The 15102-nt window shown below is 42.9% G+C and overlaps 1 protein-coding gene across 1 annotated transcript in view; it reads left to right on the top strand.

The window, feature by feature from the left end:
• The window catches only part of LOC131592294 (G1/S-specific cyclin-D2), a 31377-nt gene extending 16918 nt beyond the window's left edge, over positions 1-14459 (top strand). The window contains exon 5 of the mRNA XM_058863711.1: positions 10167-14459. Within this exon, the coding sequence (XP_058719694.1) occupies positions 10167-10322 (156 nt within the window). The 3' untranslated portion in view covers positions 10323-14459. The remainder of the gene's footprint in view (positions 1-10166) is intronic.
• Positions 14460-15102: the final 643 nt, after the last annotated feature.

Below are 15102 nucleotides of genomic sequence, written 5' to 3'. Positions count from 1 at the left end.
TCCCAGGCCACAGTGGAGAGCTGGGCCTGATCCTGAAGGCTGAGTGGAGCAAAGGAGGTGGGTGCTCTTGCAGGAAGTGAGTTGCAGGTGTGGACCCCGCACTTTGGTTTGAGTCTGCAAAGCTCCTTGATCTCCTGGAATTCAGTTTTTTTTTTAGGCTTGGTGGGGAGAGCCTGCTTTGCCAGCAGGCTGAGCCTCCTCAGGAGCCCTGGGTGATGGGTTGAGCAGGCAGCATTCCCTGGGATATTAAGCAAACCAGGAGGTGTTGTGCTGCTGTTGGTCCTGGGCTTGCAACCTTAAAACTGCGCTTCTGGCCCTCCTTCAGGTATCACCTAAAAATTCTTGGCTTGGAGGAAGTGAATAATGAGGTAATTTCAAGGCAGGACGTGATACAGGCAAAACTCAAGCTGTCCTTAATGTGTGCTAATTTATTATTTTAATTCACAGAGTAAATATGTGGCATTATTACATCTGTGAGAGCATTGTTAAATGAAGATTTGGATTTGTGATTTGGTTATAAAGGAGTAATTAGTCCAGTTTACTTAAAAGGGGAGAATTTTGATATTTCTTCCTTTTTGTGACAATCAAATTGATCCTAATTTTCAAATGCAGTTCTGGGGTTTCCCATTTTTTAAAATTCCAATTGTATTTGTACAGCAAAAGAAACATTTCCAATTCAGAGTGCTTGAAGTCTAGACCATAGAATAACAGAATGGCCTGGGTTGGAAGGGACCTTAAAGAACATCTCATTCCAATCTCCACCTGCCATGGGCAGGGACACCTTCCACTATCCCAGCTTGCTCAGAGCCACATCCAGCCTGGCCTTGGACACTTGAAGGGATGGGGCAGCCACAGCTTCTCCAGGCAACCTGTGCTGGGGCATCACCACCCTCACAGGAAGAATTTCTTCCTCGTATCCAATCTAAACCTGCTCTCTGTCAGTGTGAAGCCATTGCCCCTTGTCCTGTCACTCCAGGCCCTTGTCAAGAGTCTCTCTCCATCTTTCCTGTGAGTTCCCTTCAGGCACTGCAAGGCCACAATGAGGTCACCCCAAAGCCTTCTCTTCCCCAGGCTGAACAATCCCAATTGTTCCCTCAGCCTTTCCTCCCAGCAGAGCTGCTCCATCCCTCTGATCCCCTTGGTCCCTCTGAGAGGAGGGACACCCGTGCCTGAGAGAATTGGGTGTAAGGCCTATAAGACCCTTTTGCTGCATCTTGCAATTTGGAAAAAAAATATCTACTGTGCTGATCTTTTCTATCCAGATTGTTTAAGTCTGAAAGAAAATACCTACAGAAACATCTTAGTTGTTCTTCAGTGGTTAGAAGATGGGGTTTTCATTTTGCAATGAAAATGCCTTCACACCTTTTCTTTTAAATTTAGCAAGTTTTTTTTATCAAAAGCATGCTTTTTTGCCATCCTGGTGAAAATCTTCCCAGATCTGACTGAGCCTACATTCCTTCAGAATAAAAAATTAATGCTCTTTCCAAATAACAAAGAACTCCTGACATTTTACTGTTCCCATCTCCTCTCTAAGAGTCTGTCAGCATTGGGTAGAGATCAGCTTCCTTCTCTTTGCTCCTGGTCTCAGCCCACAGCAGCACAGACTTAGAGAGGAGAGTCTCACTCATCCCCCACATCAGAACAAACTTGAGACAAAAGGAGCTTTAATTAAGCTTTAGCTTAATTGCTAGAAAATATAAGCTTTTGCAGAAATTAGAGGTGCTGTTATTTTTTTCAGTGTTTTCAGTGTTGAGGCACAGGTAGCCTTAACTCCCTGCAAGTTTTGAAGCCTCAGCCTAACCAAAGGTTGCCAAAATTTTTGAGCTTGGGCAAAATAGTGTATTTTTCATTAGCCTGCTGTTTCAGTGTAGCTGAAACAGATAGATATTTGCTAGGTATTTTCTCTGTGAGTTTTGCATTGGAAAAATACAAAAGGGCCCAGGATTGGAAACATTAATCCCACATGATAAAGCGAGAGAGAGAGAGAGAGAGAGAGAGAGAGAGGGAGAGAAGCAACTGAAAATGGGGTCTCAGAGAAGCATGGGGCAGGCTTAGCAATAGGTAGTAATACCAGCCTCATGTGTAAAATGTATTGTTGGAAAAAATGTACTGTCTGGATTGTGTAAGAGTTGGCCCAAGGCTGTGTTAATAAAGAGTAAAGACTATTGTAATACATTTTACACTGGGACTTAATTAAAGTTGAATGAAGAGCTTCAGTTCTCTCACTTCCGAATTTCTGATGCCTGAGAGCTGTTCCTGCAGTGGCACAATTAATTCATTGTCACTGTGTGAATGATTTTGTTTTCCAGTGGGGGCTTAGGGAAGAGTCAGAAATGAATGTTCCTGGGCTTTAGGACCGTCATGCGGGAGAAAAGTGGGGAAGTCACAGAAATTAACAGTTCTGCAGAGGAAAACCTTCTGGCCCCCTGTGCCTCGTGGTAGCCCACAGGAACCATCAGGCAGCTGGGGCAGAGTCCTTCCCAGCCAGAGGGTGCCAGGGCTTCTGCTTCATTTTTGTTTTGGAGTGTGTGATTGCCTAGCATGGAAACAGATGATAGGACTTTCCCACTGGCTTTTCAAAAAATGTCACTGTCTGAGGTGAAGCATGAAAAATCTCAGCTTCAAAGCTGCAAGCAGATGAAAAGAAGGAATGGTAATGAAACCCTGATGCAACTTAAGTGCACAGAGCTTTTCTGGACTTTCACTGTTTTATAACAATAATTTAAGGGTACAATCTATTTGCTGGGAAATAACAGCATTAACCAGGAGGCTGAAATCAATGATGTTATTTTAGATTTACGTTAGAGTGAGACTGGAGTTTGGCATTTACAACTAAAATAAAGGTTTTTAATGGATGTTTCATTAAGAATTAGACCAAAATACAGTATTAATAAACAACATGTCATTTAGAGCCCAGCTGTTGGGTAAGCAGAGTGTTTCTTTCAGAACTACATTGGTGTTGGATATCCTTGTATGAATCCGGTGCAGTGCCCCAGACTTGAGATGGAGTGGTCCAAGGCATCCTGACACTTTCATTTTAGGGATAACCAGTTATTTCTGGTAAATAGCTGCCCTGGGCTGTTTGGTGAGGGTTGAATCACAGGCTGGAGAAAGTGTGACAACAGGGCCAGGCAAACCCTGGTTTCATTACTTCTGCCACTGACTGAAATTAGCAGCAGGGAGATACTCTTGGAGAAGCTCGGCAGCCTGAAGGGTAGTGAAAGTAGCTCTGCATCTGAACTGCCTTCTCTGATTGTTACTGTCCCTAAGAGCCACTAAGAGATAATCCCACACAATTGAGGGAGAGGAAGATTCTCCCCCTCTACTCTGTTCTTGTGAGGCTCTGCCTGGAATACTGTGTACAGTCCTGGTGCCCCCAACCAACATAAGGAACTGTTGGAGCAAGTTCAGAGCAGGCCACTTGATAAAGGGAAGTGGAGCAGCTCCCCTGTGGAGACAGGATGGGAGAGTTAGGGCTGTTCAGCTTGGAAAAGATAAAGTTGTGCAGATACCTGAGAGCGCCTTCCAGCATCTGAATGGGCTACAGGAAAGCTGGAGATGAACTTCTCATCAGGAACTGTAGTAACAGGACAAGGGGGAATGGCTTTAAACTGAAAGGGAGTAGGTTTAGATGGGATATTACGAAGAAATTAGGAATTAGAATTAGAGAGGGTGGTGAGTCCCTGGCATAAGCTGTCCAGAGAAAACTGGGGCATCTGCCCCATCCTTGGAAGTGTTCAAAGCCAGGTTGGATGAGAATCTGAGCAATGTGGTCTAGAGCAAGGTGTCCTTGCAGGGGGGTGGAACAAGACAACCTTTAAGGTCTGTTTGAATCCAAACCATTCTGTGCCTCTAACTTCACACAGCTCTGCAGGACGAGGACTGCATGTTCCAGTCTGTTCTCTTGCCAGGGGCTGGGAAAATTTCCTTTGTGGTTGCTTGAAGAGGAGAGGCTGGTGAGCAAAGAGTTAACAGACCTACTGGCAGGAAGCTGCAGAGCTCCCTGTGCATCTCTTGGTGGGTCATTGCAAAGGAAAAATAAACAACTCAGGAAGTCAGGAATTCCCATAGCATCCCAGACCAGCAGTCCAGCACGAGCAGTATCCTGTCCCTGGTGGAGCCAGATGCTTCAGAGGAGGATACAAGCATCCCTGCTGTGCACAATTACGGGATGTGAGGAAGGATAGCTAAATGGGTAGGACACATTTTAAGACCTTGGAATCAATATTTTGCTTTGCTTAAGACCTTTCTTGGGTAAATCCAGTCCCTCACCTCCTGGAAGAGCAGCCATCCAGGTTGCATCTGGATGACACACGGAGTTGGTCTTCCCAGCATCAGCAGCCAGGGAGAGGTTTTTTCAGGCAGAGACAGTGGCTGTATGTGGGCAGAAGTCATCTCTAAAAGTCTGTTCCCAGATGGTAACTGGTGTATATTGAGTGGTTTGGAAAATCTAAAGCATATTTAAGGGCTTGAAGTAGAAAAAAAGCAAGGAACCAAGCATTTTTTAAAGGCTTGTCAAAACAGCTGGCTGTGAGCTCTTACAAATGTGGAGTGGGGCTGTTTTGAAGACTGGATCCATAATAAATGGCATTTAAAATATATCCACTTACATGTGCCACATATGTCAGTGCTGGGATTTTTTTTTTATTCCCAAGATCAGAGGCATCCCTTCATAAAGATCTGCAGATTTCTGCACAGAAACGGAAGTGAAGAACCACCGTGCTCAAGAATTCAGAGCTGCAGTAAAAAAATCATGGAAATCTATCTTGAATGGATTGCATTTGAACATTGTCCCTACAGCACATACACCATTTATCCCCTCCTTTGTAGTGTCTAGGGCCTGTGGTTTTGGAAGCAAGAAACAGGACTCACTGTATCTTATCCTGCCTTATTCGTTGCAGACCACATTTTGTATGCAAGGAAACAACAGGCAAAATAGCCTCCCAGAGAAAGGAAGAATGAGATAGTTTCCTAAGTTGTCTTTGCCTGAGTTGGCAGCTGCTCCGTTTCATTCAGCTTTTTGTTCCCCAGTGAGTGCTGTGCGTGTGTAGCAACAATGGGGTGATGCAGTGACACCGCGGGCTCATGGCGGAGTTCCGTCGGGTCCATTGGCAGGCGCGGCCGTGGCTGGCACGCCAAGGGAGTCAGGCCCCCGAGGAACGGCTCCGCAGCCCCCGGGGCAGCTCCCATCGATCCGGCAGGGAATCCCTGCTCAGCTCCTGCAGCTCTTGTGTAATGCAGGCAGGTCCTCCCAGCTTTTGAAAATCCTCTTTTTCACTAAACACTCAAGGTGTTTGATACAACAGCATAAATCCCACACCCTTCCACCTTTTCACGTCTTCGAAGTATTACCTGGTAGAGATTACCAGGAATCCCAAGTCACACTGAGCAAGGAGTATCTTGGCATCTGCCCCTGCATCGCCCTGCTGGTGTGTTGGCTTTACTCTCTCTTTTCCCAGTTCGGAAAACATTGTTCTCTCCTGTTTACGGTGAGAAATACCTACAGCAGCAACAGGAAACCAGCAAACTGAGTGGCGAAGCAAACAGTGGAACTCAATGTAGAAAGGACGCTGTTGAAACTGCTGAAAAGACCAAAAAATTGCAGAGAAAAATGCCCTGTATTTCAGATTCTTAATGTTAGTCACCTTATTTATTGCATTATTGCAGTAATGTGGCTACAGTAACTGGAGAAGCTCTGGCATTAATTAGTTTTTTGCACTTTTTTGTTTTATTTTTTGAATGAGAGAGATTTCCTTGTTAGTTCACATGAAGTGTCCTTTGGAACAGCAAATTACTATTTTCTGTACTCCCAGATGGAGAAAGAGACATAGACACTTATCTGGGATTGATGCTCTTTGTTACAGTAGCAAAAAACATACATTCAGGAGGGAAAATATTTCTGTTTTTTAACTGCATCCATTAGATGTGAGATCACTGTAAATACAGTAAATGGATAAGATATTCCCACAGCAGCTTTCCAGGCTCTTGCTTTGGAGAAGGTCAGTGAGGTAAAGGCCAGCGCTCAGCACACAAAGGCCCCACTTTGGGAAGGAATCCCTGTTTATGTCAACAATGAAGCATGTGCTTTGGAGAGGTCTGAATTGGGGCTTAAATGTGAACCAGTGGAGGAATCCAGCCGGCTTTTGTGTGTAGGAGTACAGATGACATGTTCCACACTGGAATTTATGTAAATCCCAACTCTTTAATGCATGTCTGATTGCTGCTTTCTTAGATCATCCAAGCAGTGCATACATGACTAATGAACAGTACTGTAATTTTGGGTATCTCCAGAACCATTTCCACTTATCAAACCAGATCCTGCACCTAAAAATGTCCTTTCCTGATTTCCCCTTTCTAATCGGTTTTAAGAAAGAAGAAGACATTGGGGGCCTTAACTCTTACTTGTGAAGTGATTAATATATATGTGGAAAAGTAACCACCCTTTAACACAAAAATGCCAGAAGGTTTTTTCAGCATTCCCAGCTTTGGGATTTTGGTCACTGGAAAACAAGAGCCTGTTGGCTGAGTTGAGTTGGGTTGAGTGGGAGGACTTCCTTTATAGTTTGCCAATGAACCATAAATGCCAGTTTAAAACTGGAAGCTGGGTGCGAGTATAGGACATATGTATACCACAGAAGTGTTGAAAAGTTCAAGAAAGTGAATTATGTGTAATATTCTGCAGGATCTTCCCCAGGGCTTGTGCTTTCTTTCAAGATTGTCATGAATGGAAATTGAAATCTTCAATGATTATTGACTTGAATAAGTAGCTCATGCCATAGAGCTGCTGATTCCTCCTTCCAGTTATTTTCACTGCCAGCATTTCCATCAGAGCCTTGAGGTTACCCCTCATCAGACACAGGAAAGCTTTTCTTTTCCTTCAAATGCATTTCAAGTGTGCTAGTAAAATCACCTAGGGATGAAAGAGTTTCAGAATGAAAAAAAAAAAAAACAACCCCAAAGTTAATTGCCTTTTTAGTTCTGTACATGCTGAAGTAAAAATAAAACTATGGAGTGGAAAGTACCAGAACTATTTTAATCACTAAAACTACTAGACCATATAGAAGAATGGGGAAGTTGATCCATGTGACACACACTTAAAATTAAGTTTTTATAAAAACAACAAAGGTTTTGCAGTATTCCGAAGGAATGGTCCTAGCCCTTGTATTGCAAAATCTGGGGTCATACTGCAGTGCATTATAGTATTCTTTCAAGGAAGATTTGTTGAAAATAATGCAATTCATGGGTTTTTTTCTTTGATATGTTCTTAAAACTTAATTCACTGTTGTCAGAGCCATCTAGAACTTGCAAAATGAAAGTCCACCAGTAAAATATGTACACATGCAGCAAATCCCCATGAAACTTGTAAGGGTTAAAACTACTGTGTCATGGGAAGGCCAGGCTGCTTTTGATGGCTTTTTAGTAGTTTTTTGTATCATGTCCCTTAACTTTGGATTGACAAAAAGTTCCGGTGATGCCCTCATCTATTAAATAAAACCACTTACCTTATCACTGTGACAGCTGAGTTGATAAGATACTCTAAATTAGGGTTTTTTCCTTTCAACTGAGAGATTTAACATCCAAGGAGCTTTAGTGTGCAAATAGCAACACTTTTTTGGAAAACTATTTCATGCTGAATGCAGTGTGCTGGTCATTTTTACTGTAGATTTCTTTGTTTTAAATAATTTGGTGGTTTTAAGTTCAAAATCTAAATGTAGACCAGAGAAATAATACACAGTGGCCTGTGGATTCCCATATGAAATAAAATCCATGTGACAATTCCAATTGAGGCCACTTTATAGGTTTTATGTACAAAATGAAGACACCAGAAATGACCCATTTCTCTGCAGGGTTACTTAGAGATTTCAGCCTCTTCATACCTGAAATGAATCATCACGCTGCCCATCAGAAGTTTGTGTACTGATGATGTAAATGACCATACATGAGGGTATTCAGGAACAGACAAAGCTGACTCCAAATGCTTAAGCCTCATGTTCCGCATGTCACCACCCTTCCTTCCCCAAGCCTGCCTGCAAGGAAATTGCCTCATTAAGCTTTTTAGACTGAAGCTGCTTTAAAAAAATCTGGCCTGTTTTCAGAAGGACACAGTACTTTGAAACTGTTCTTTTAAAGAAGAGGTTCTTGGACCCAAAAAAAAGCACATTACGAGTGTTGTCTGTTACAAGAGTCTCCAAACTGGTGCCCCCACACTTGAAAATGCCTTGACCCACACAGTGATCTATTGTCATTGCCCTCTTACACGCAGGTGAATGCTTACAACAGACCTGAAGCCCTCCCTAGCTGATAATGGAGGATTTTCTTTATCTGAGGACAGGATTTTGCAGCCAGGAGCTGCTGGCTGGTAGCCAAGAAAAATGCGTGTTCATTACCCATGGGAGCTAATTGCACTCATCATGAATGTCAGTGTCGCCAGCAGAACAGATCCTCTTCACCAAATGTGTTTTTTTCCAGTCAGGCTGGGATGACAAATCAATCCTCCATTCATTAATATTTCAAATTCTCTCCAATAACCAGGTACTGTGTAGAAAAAGGGCTGTGTTGGTCAGGGCCCAGCTCCTCAGTGTTGGAGTCACATCCCATAGTGGGTTCACAAGTGTGGAACCCTGTGGAGGTCAGTGCTCTGCTCTGTTCTTCAGCTCCCCTGCCTGACAGTGGGAATGGTGATCCTCAGTCTCACCACCCCTGCCAGATGTTCTGGGGGCACTGGTTAAAGCATTGTGCTGTGAAAATCCTCCTACCAAGCCCTGCATTGCTCTGTTGCCTGCAGACCCCTGGAAGGACCCAGCTCTTAGTCAGGCTGAGGCCGCAGGTAGTTTACAGTACTAGTGCCTTTTCCAGAAGGACTCTTCAGGGCTGCCTTTAGAAAATGCCGTTTCTTGTAGCACCACTTGTCCCGCTGCACACTGTCGGATTGATACTCCCAGTCCCAGCCCACTGAACATGGTTGGCGTTGTGTTCATACAGTCACAGCTTGGGTTTTATTTTTAAGTTTCTCCTATAACTCAGGGTTTGTCAAGGTTTTCTCACACTTTTTTTTTACTGGTTAAATAACCACATTATTTGGTCTTCTAGTGTGTTACCAAGAGTGTGGAACATCCTGTAAATATTTCAATAGTCATCTTCTTCATCACTGTTTAGTGATCTAGTTTAGATGTGGTGAATCCTTCCCATTTATTTCTGTATTTATACTTCATGTTTACTGTGGGATTCCTGATGGACAGGCTTCCATATTTATTTATTGCTGTACTGTACCTGCTGCTTCTCTGAATGTTCTGTAGTTTGTAATGCAGTGGTCTCTGGGAGCTGGTTGTATGTTGTCAAGGTGGTGTTTGCTCAAAGGTTGAACTCGATGATCTCAGAGGTCTTTTCCAGCCTAAATGATTCTACAATTCGGTAATGCAGCTGCATGTTTGGGGCTTGTGTGAATTTTCACAGATAAACTGACCTTTTTGCCTCTGCCTGGAAGACCCAAATGTGTGACAGACAAAACTCAGCCCCAGAGCACCATGCATGTTCAGGGACCTCAAAACTTCTCCAATTTCCCATCAGTTTGCTTTGTATGAAGTGCATCTATCTGTGTGATCTTGATACAGCACATGGAGGTTATTTCAGGATAAAATTGCAACTTTTTTTGTAGAGGAGACCAACTTAGGTGGCTTTACCCTGCATGGGAGAATGAAAAATTAATGCTCTGTAATACTTGGGTTCCTACTCGAGAGCACCACATAAATCACATAATCATAAGAGTCGTGGAATGGCTTGGGTTAGAAGAGACCTTAAGGACCATCCAGTTCCAGCCCCCTGCCATGGGCAGGGACACCTTCCACTATCCCAGGTTGCTCAGAGCCCATCCAGCCTGGCCTTGGACACTTCCAGGGATGGGGCAGTCACAGCTTCTCTGGGAAACCTGTTGATCAAAGACCAGTAAAATATTAAGATTTAGAGCCTAATAAATACAGCATGAACAGTGTTTAACCCAGGGAGTTTGTACACAGTGATTACCTCTCAGAATTCAAGGTTGATTTGTGTCAGAGCAGGCACTTCTAGGAAACACCTGACAGATGCTCTTCCAACTTTTGCTAGCTCAGTAAGGAAAAAATAACCACCTTTACCTTTACTAATAGATAAATTTGCTTTCTTTTCTCTAGGACTGCCTTAAAGCTTGTCAGGAACAGATTGAGGCGGTGCTCGTGAACAGCCTGCAGCAAGTCCGGCAGCAGCAGCAGCAGAGCAACCCCTCCAAGACAGTGGATGAACTGGACCAGGCCAGCACTCCCACAGATGTGAGAGACATCAACCTGTGAGGACATCGGCACACAAAGTCACGCTTGCTCCCCCAGACCCTTTATTTTTGTTATTATTTTTAGAGTGAATTTTTTTTTAATCTGCTCCCACATAGAACATATTTAAAGCTCTTTTAGGTATAAAGAAAAACAAAAAAAAAAGTACAAAAACTGAATAATGAAAAAAAAAAAAAAGCATTTGGTGCCTGTGATGTTCTACAGAAGGGAATCCCACAATATATTTGGTAATTGCTATTTGATTATGTATCAGTGGTATTAAATGCTTATAAAAGCATACAAAGTAGCTAGATCAATGTAAGCCTGCATTTGTGGGAACAAAGTAGAGTATACTTGTCTGTGTATTATGAACTAGTGCATACACCCCTTTTTTAGATTTAAGAAAGGAATCGTGTGTGCGATTTTGTGGCTTGACTAGATTGCAAAGCAATAGAATAAGGGGTTTAGGGCAAAGTGGGAAAAGATCCCTGAAGCAATTGAACTATTTTGAATGCAGAAGAGATTTGCTGATCTGTCACCTCTGTTATTAGTCAGAAGTGTTTGTTGGATCTCTGTATGTTAGTTTTGTTTACTCTTGCTGTCTGTGGTAGCTGCTACCTAAGAAAGAAGATGCTTTATTTTACCAGCCAGAAGAGCAGGTGTCTTTTGGGCTTTTTTTTTTTTTTTTTTTTAGTTGATTTATTTTTCTTTTTTTCTTTTCTTTTTTCCCCCAACTTCCCCTCTCAAGTTTTTACCTACTTTTCCTTCCAAAATGGTTCATTTTAAACACAGCAGCATCTTTGGCATGAGGGCAATTCCGTTTACCCAGCCGTCGGTCGAGCCAAAGTTCCCAAGTGTTCATGGTCAGTGGTGGGAATGCACGCATTAATCCCGACCTGTTGGCTGGGCAGACCACCTCCAACCTTTGGATTGCAAGATGTGGTGGATCATCTAGGAAAAGCATTATATTCCTTTACAGTGCTAATGCTTCACATCCATGTTAACGTCTGGCAGCTTCTTAGCTTGGCCACAAAGACATTTAAATGATGCTCTGTCCATCTTCCCTTGTAATAGTTCCTCACTGTGTTAAAGAAGATGGGGTTTGGTTTGCTCCCTCATCTCTCTTCCCCCCCCACCTCCCCCCACACTTTTTCAGCATTTCATTAACTTTATTGATCCACAGTGAGTGTTTTTGTAAACCATTTCATTCGAAAAGCACTTTGAAAATTGTTCCTAAGGGATTAAATGAGATGGTTTACGACAATTTTGCCGAGGAAAGAAAAACAAAAAAAAAAAGATAAAAAAAAAGAAAAAAAGAAAAGGAAAAAAAGAGAAAGAAGTCACAAAAGCAAGGCTTTGTATAGCTTTTTATAGTCAATATTTTCCAGTATCTGGTGTACTCGGTTAGCTGCGGTGTTGCTGGAAATACCAACACCCGCTTCAGATGACATTCCTGTCATGACATTCCGGATAAAAGCCTGACCATCTGTATTGTTCAGTGTCACAGAAGGATCTTAATACCACCTGCATGTTTATCTATGGACAAGGAAAGAAAATTGCTGGTGCAACAGCCATGGTGGTAAACATCGAGGTGCGTGACTTGGAGTTTTATTACAAAGGTGTATTCAGTGTACTTGAATTTATTTTCCTGCTCCACCTGTAATGAAGAGGCATTTAGATGGCAAAGGAGTTGGAGCAACTTTTGGGTTTTTTTTTGGTTTTTTTTTGTTTGGTTGATTTTTTGTTTTGTTTTGGTTTTTTTTTTTTGTTTTTTTCACAATTGTATTAACAGTTTGCAGATACCCAATACGAAGCTGTTGGTTGAAATGTCAATGTTTGCATTTTTAACACAAAAATCCAGAAAGAACATGCTACTTCGAAGAATATTATATGTATGGACTCAGCCTGTTTGGCTAGATGAGGGTAGAAAATGGAGTAAGATTCTAAGGTTTTGGGTTTTTTGGTTTTGGGGGGTTTTTGTTTTTTTTTTTTTTTGCGCTGCTAAGAAGCTATGATTTGTTTCATTCTTATTCACATTAACAGTACTTAGCTGTATTGTTTCACTGAGTGTGCTGCTATTTTATAAACATTTTTATAATATATTATTTTACTGCTTAAATTTCAAATCCTGAAGTAGATGGTTAAGTGGAGATATGATGAGTTCTTTGATTTACTGGAAATGCCCTGTACAGGTGTTTTTTTTTTTCCCTAATAGCGTGTTCATGATTACTTTTTTTATTTTATTTTATTTTTTCCTTCTTCCTTTTTTTTTTTTTTTCAATCTCCTTCCTTCCTGATCACATCCTGCAAAATGGTATACTTACCTCAGGTTTGCTGGACAAGAAATGGTTCCCATTTTCACAATACCTCACACAGTGACAGTTTGGTTGCCCCGGGGCCTGCCGGGGAGAGGTTGCAAGCAGCCGAGGCGGGGCACTGGCTCCTTTTTGGTCTCTGGTATTCTTTTCATAGTGGAAAAAATGCATTGACTCTCCACTGGTGAGCAGGTCTGTCCTCCCCAAAGCTGCTGCTGGGCAGAGCTTTGGCCTCGCCTCCTGCCTCGATGTTCTGCTTTGGGAGCACCTGGAATTCTGCGGCAGTGTCTCTGTCCTGGAGGAAAAAGGTGGCTGATGCTTTGAAGCAAGACTGCAGAGCCACACACAGATCAGATCAGATCAGATCAGATCAGATCAGATCAGATCAGGTCATTCCTTGGCAGCCCTGCCCCGTGGCTTCATGGGGAGCTGTGCCAGAGGGTCCTGATGGTGGGATGACTTCTCTAAGCGTTGGCACAGTGTCCATCATGTTGGCGTGGTTTGCTCTGTGCCGTAGGCCAGGTGTAGGCAGGACCTGTGTTTAGGGTGCCTGCCCCTGGCTCTTTGTCCGACCTCCTGCACACCCCAGTCCCACAGTGGCCACGGATCACAGGGATGATCCCTGCAGAGGATCACAGGGGTGATTCTGCCGTGGAACACAGGGCTGATCCCTGCTGTGGAACACAGGGATGATCCCACGGTGTCACCCCTGTGCAGAACTGAAGGGGCAGGGGCTGCGGGCCACCTCTGTGGTCAGCTCCTCTACAGAGGGTGAGGGCGAGCTGTGCTGGAAGGGGCAGTACATTCAGCATTCCCAGTCCCCTTCAGGGTCCTGGTGGGTCTGTGTGTGTCCCCACCAGGGTGAGGAGCATCCTCGGTTGCAGTGAGGTGCTCAGCAAGTGCCAACCCTCTGGGTACAGAGTACTGTATGTTTGAAGGGTGCAAACCCTACAACTTGAGTGCTTTCACAATAGCTTTCAGAATAAAATGACTGCCTAGTACTCTCTTTTAACAGATGTTAAAGGAAGTGTGTTACTGCGAATGAGGTGTGAGATTTTTTCCCCCTGGATTGCAGAAATCGTAAACCTCCCAATTGATTGATTAGAAAACAATAGAAAATGTGTTGCTGATTCTGCCTTCCGAGTGCCAAAGGATTGGTACAGTTGCTAAAAGCATTTCTCTTTCAGCTTCCTATTGATGGTACTTTGATGCTCTTGTCCTCCTTCCCATTACTGTAGTGTAGGAGCACCTCATAATGTATTTATTTGTATTTCCAACATGCTTGTGAAAGAGAAAAATAACGATTAATCCCATGTCAATGTTGATGATTTATGGTTGAGTAATTTGACAGCTCTTAATTACTCAACAAACCACCTGGCCACTGGATTTTTTCCACTATGTTTATTACCGTGTTCTCATGTACCTCAGAAATCACTCTCGGTTGCACAGTTTCTGTTCTCAAACTTTTTTTGGGGTTTTATTTTGGTTTTATTTTGGTTGGTTTTTTTTTTTTTTTGCTTTATTGTGTGATGCCATATCAAGCCAACGTTATTCTCTCACAAATGTGCTCTTTAAGAGGTGTGGATGTTTATGTGGTCAGGGGATGCTAGGAAGTGTGGTAGTAGACATCAGTGTAAACAAAAGTATTTAGAAAGTACATGAGGTTGTTTTTGATGGATAAGACTCTGATATGGTGTAGTCTTGATTGCCTTTTAAAAGGTCTTTGTTCAGTGTTGTCATTTTTATTAATAACCTATTGTTTTGACTAGTTTAAAGATGGTTCTAAGAAAAGTGTTTTGGCGGGATTAGGTATGCTGTATGGACAATAAACTCACCTTGACCTAAATTTTACTTATTTGCCTTGCTTTTATATCTTTAGTGAATTTGGTTGTATCAGTCACTCCATGGTGGTGTTTCCTTGGTGGGACGTGATTCTAAAGCCTCTGATCTGGAGAGATGGTGTTAGCAGGCATATCAAATGAAGGCTGCAGTCACAGAACGAGCCTGCCTCTGAAATGTAGCTGCCTTGCCACTGGATAGGCAAATTCTGGCCTGTTATTCCATGAGAGTCAAGGAGAACAAAGTCCTAAAAAGTGGTAAATTGCAGGATCAAAATATTTTGTGGGAATCAAATTGAGCTGGTGAAAAGCCACATGGAGTGCGCATTTTTTCATCAAATTGAAATACAATTTAAATCTCCACTCAGTTGTTTGTTGCACTGGAATGCTACTGCAAAAATCAGATTTTTTTCTTTCTATAAACCTGGGAAAAACGTGAATAAAAGGAGTGGGATTTGTGGTGAGGCCAGCGGGAAGAAATGAGTCCATTGTCCAGTCTGCTTCCTCAGACTGTGGCCAGGAAGGCAGCATGCTCAACCTCTCCCACTTCTGCCTGTGGATGCCTACCGTGAAGTGACCAAGCTCCTGTGTGATGTTTTTGGCCTGACCTCTCCTCCACTGCCATCCAGTAGCAGTTTTCTCCTGGCTTTC

The sequence above is a fragment of the Poecile atricapillus genome, chromosome W (assembly GCF_030490865.1).
Source record: "Poecile atricapillus isolate bPoeAtr1 chromosome W, bPoeAtr1.hap1, whole genome shotgun sequence".
Taxonomy (NCBI): Eukaryota; Metazoa; Chordata; class Aves; order Passeriformes; family Paridae; genus Poecile; species Poecile atricapillus.
Note: the sequence above shows the minus strand (reverse complement) of the source record. Positions and strands in the feature narration are given on the sequence as shown.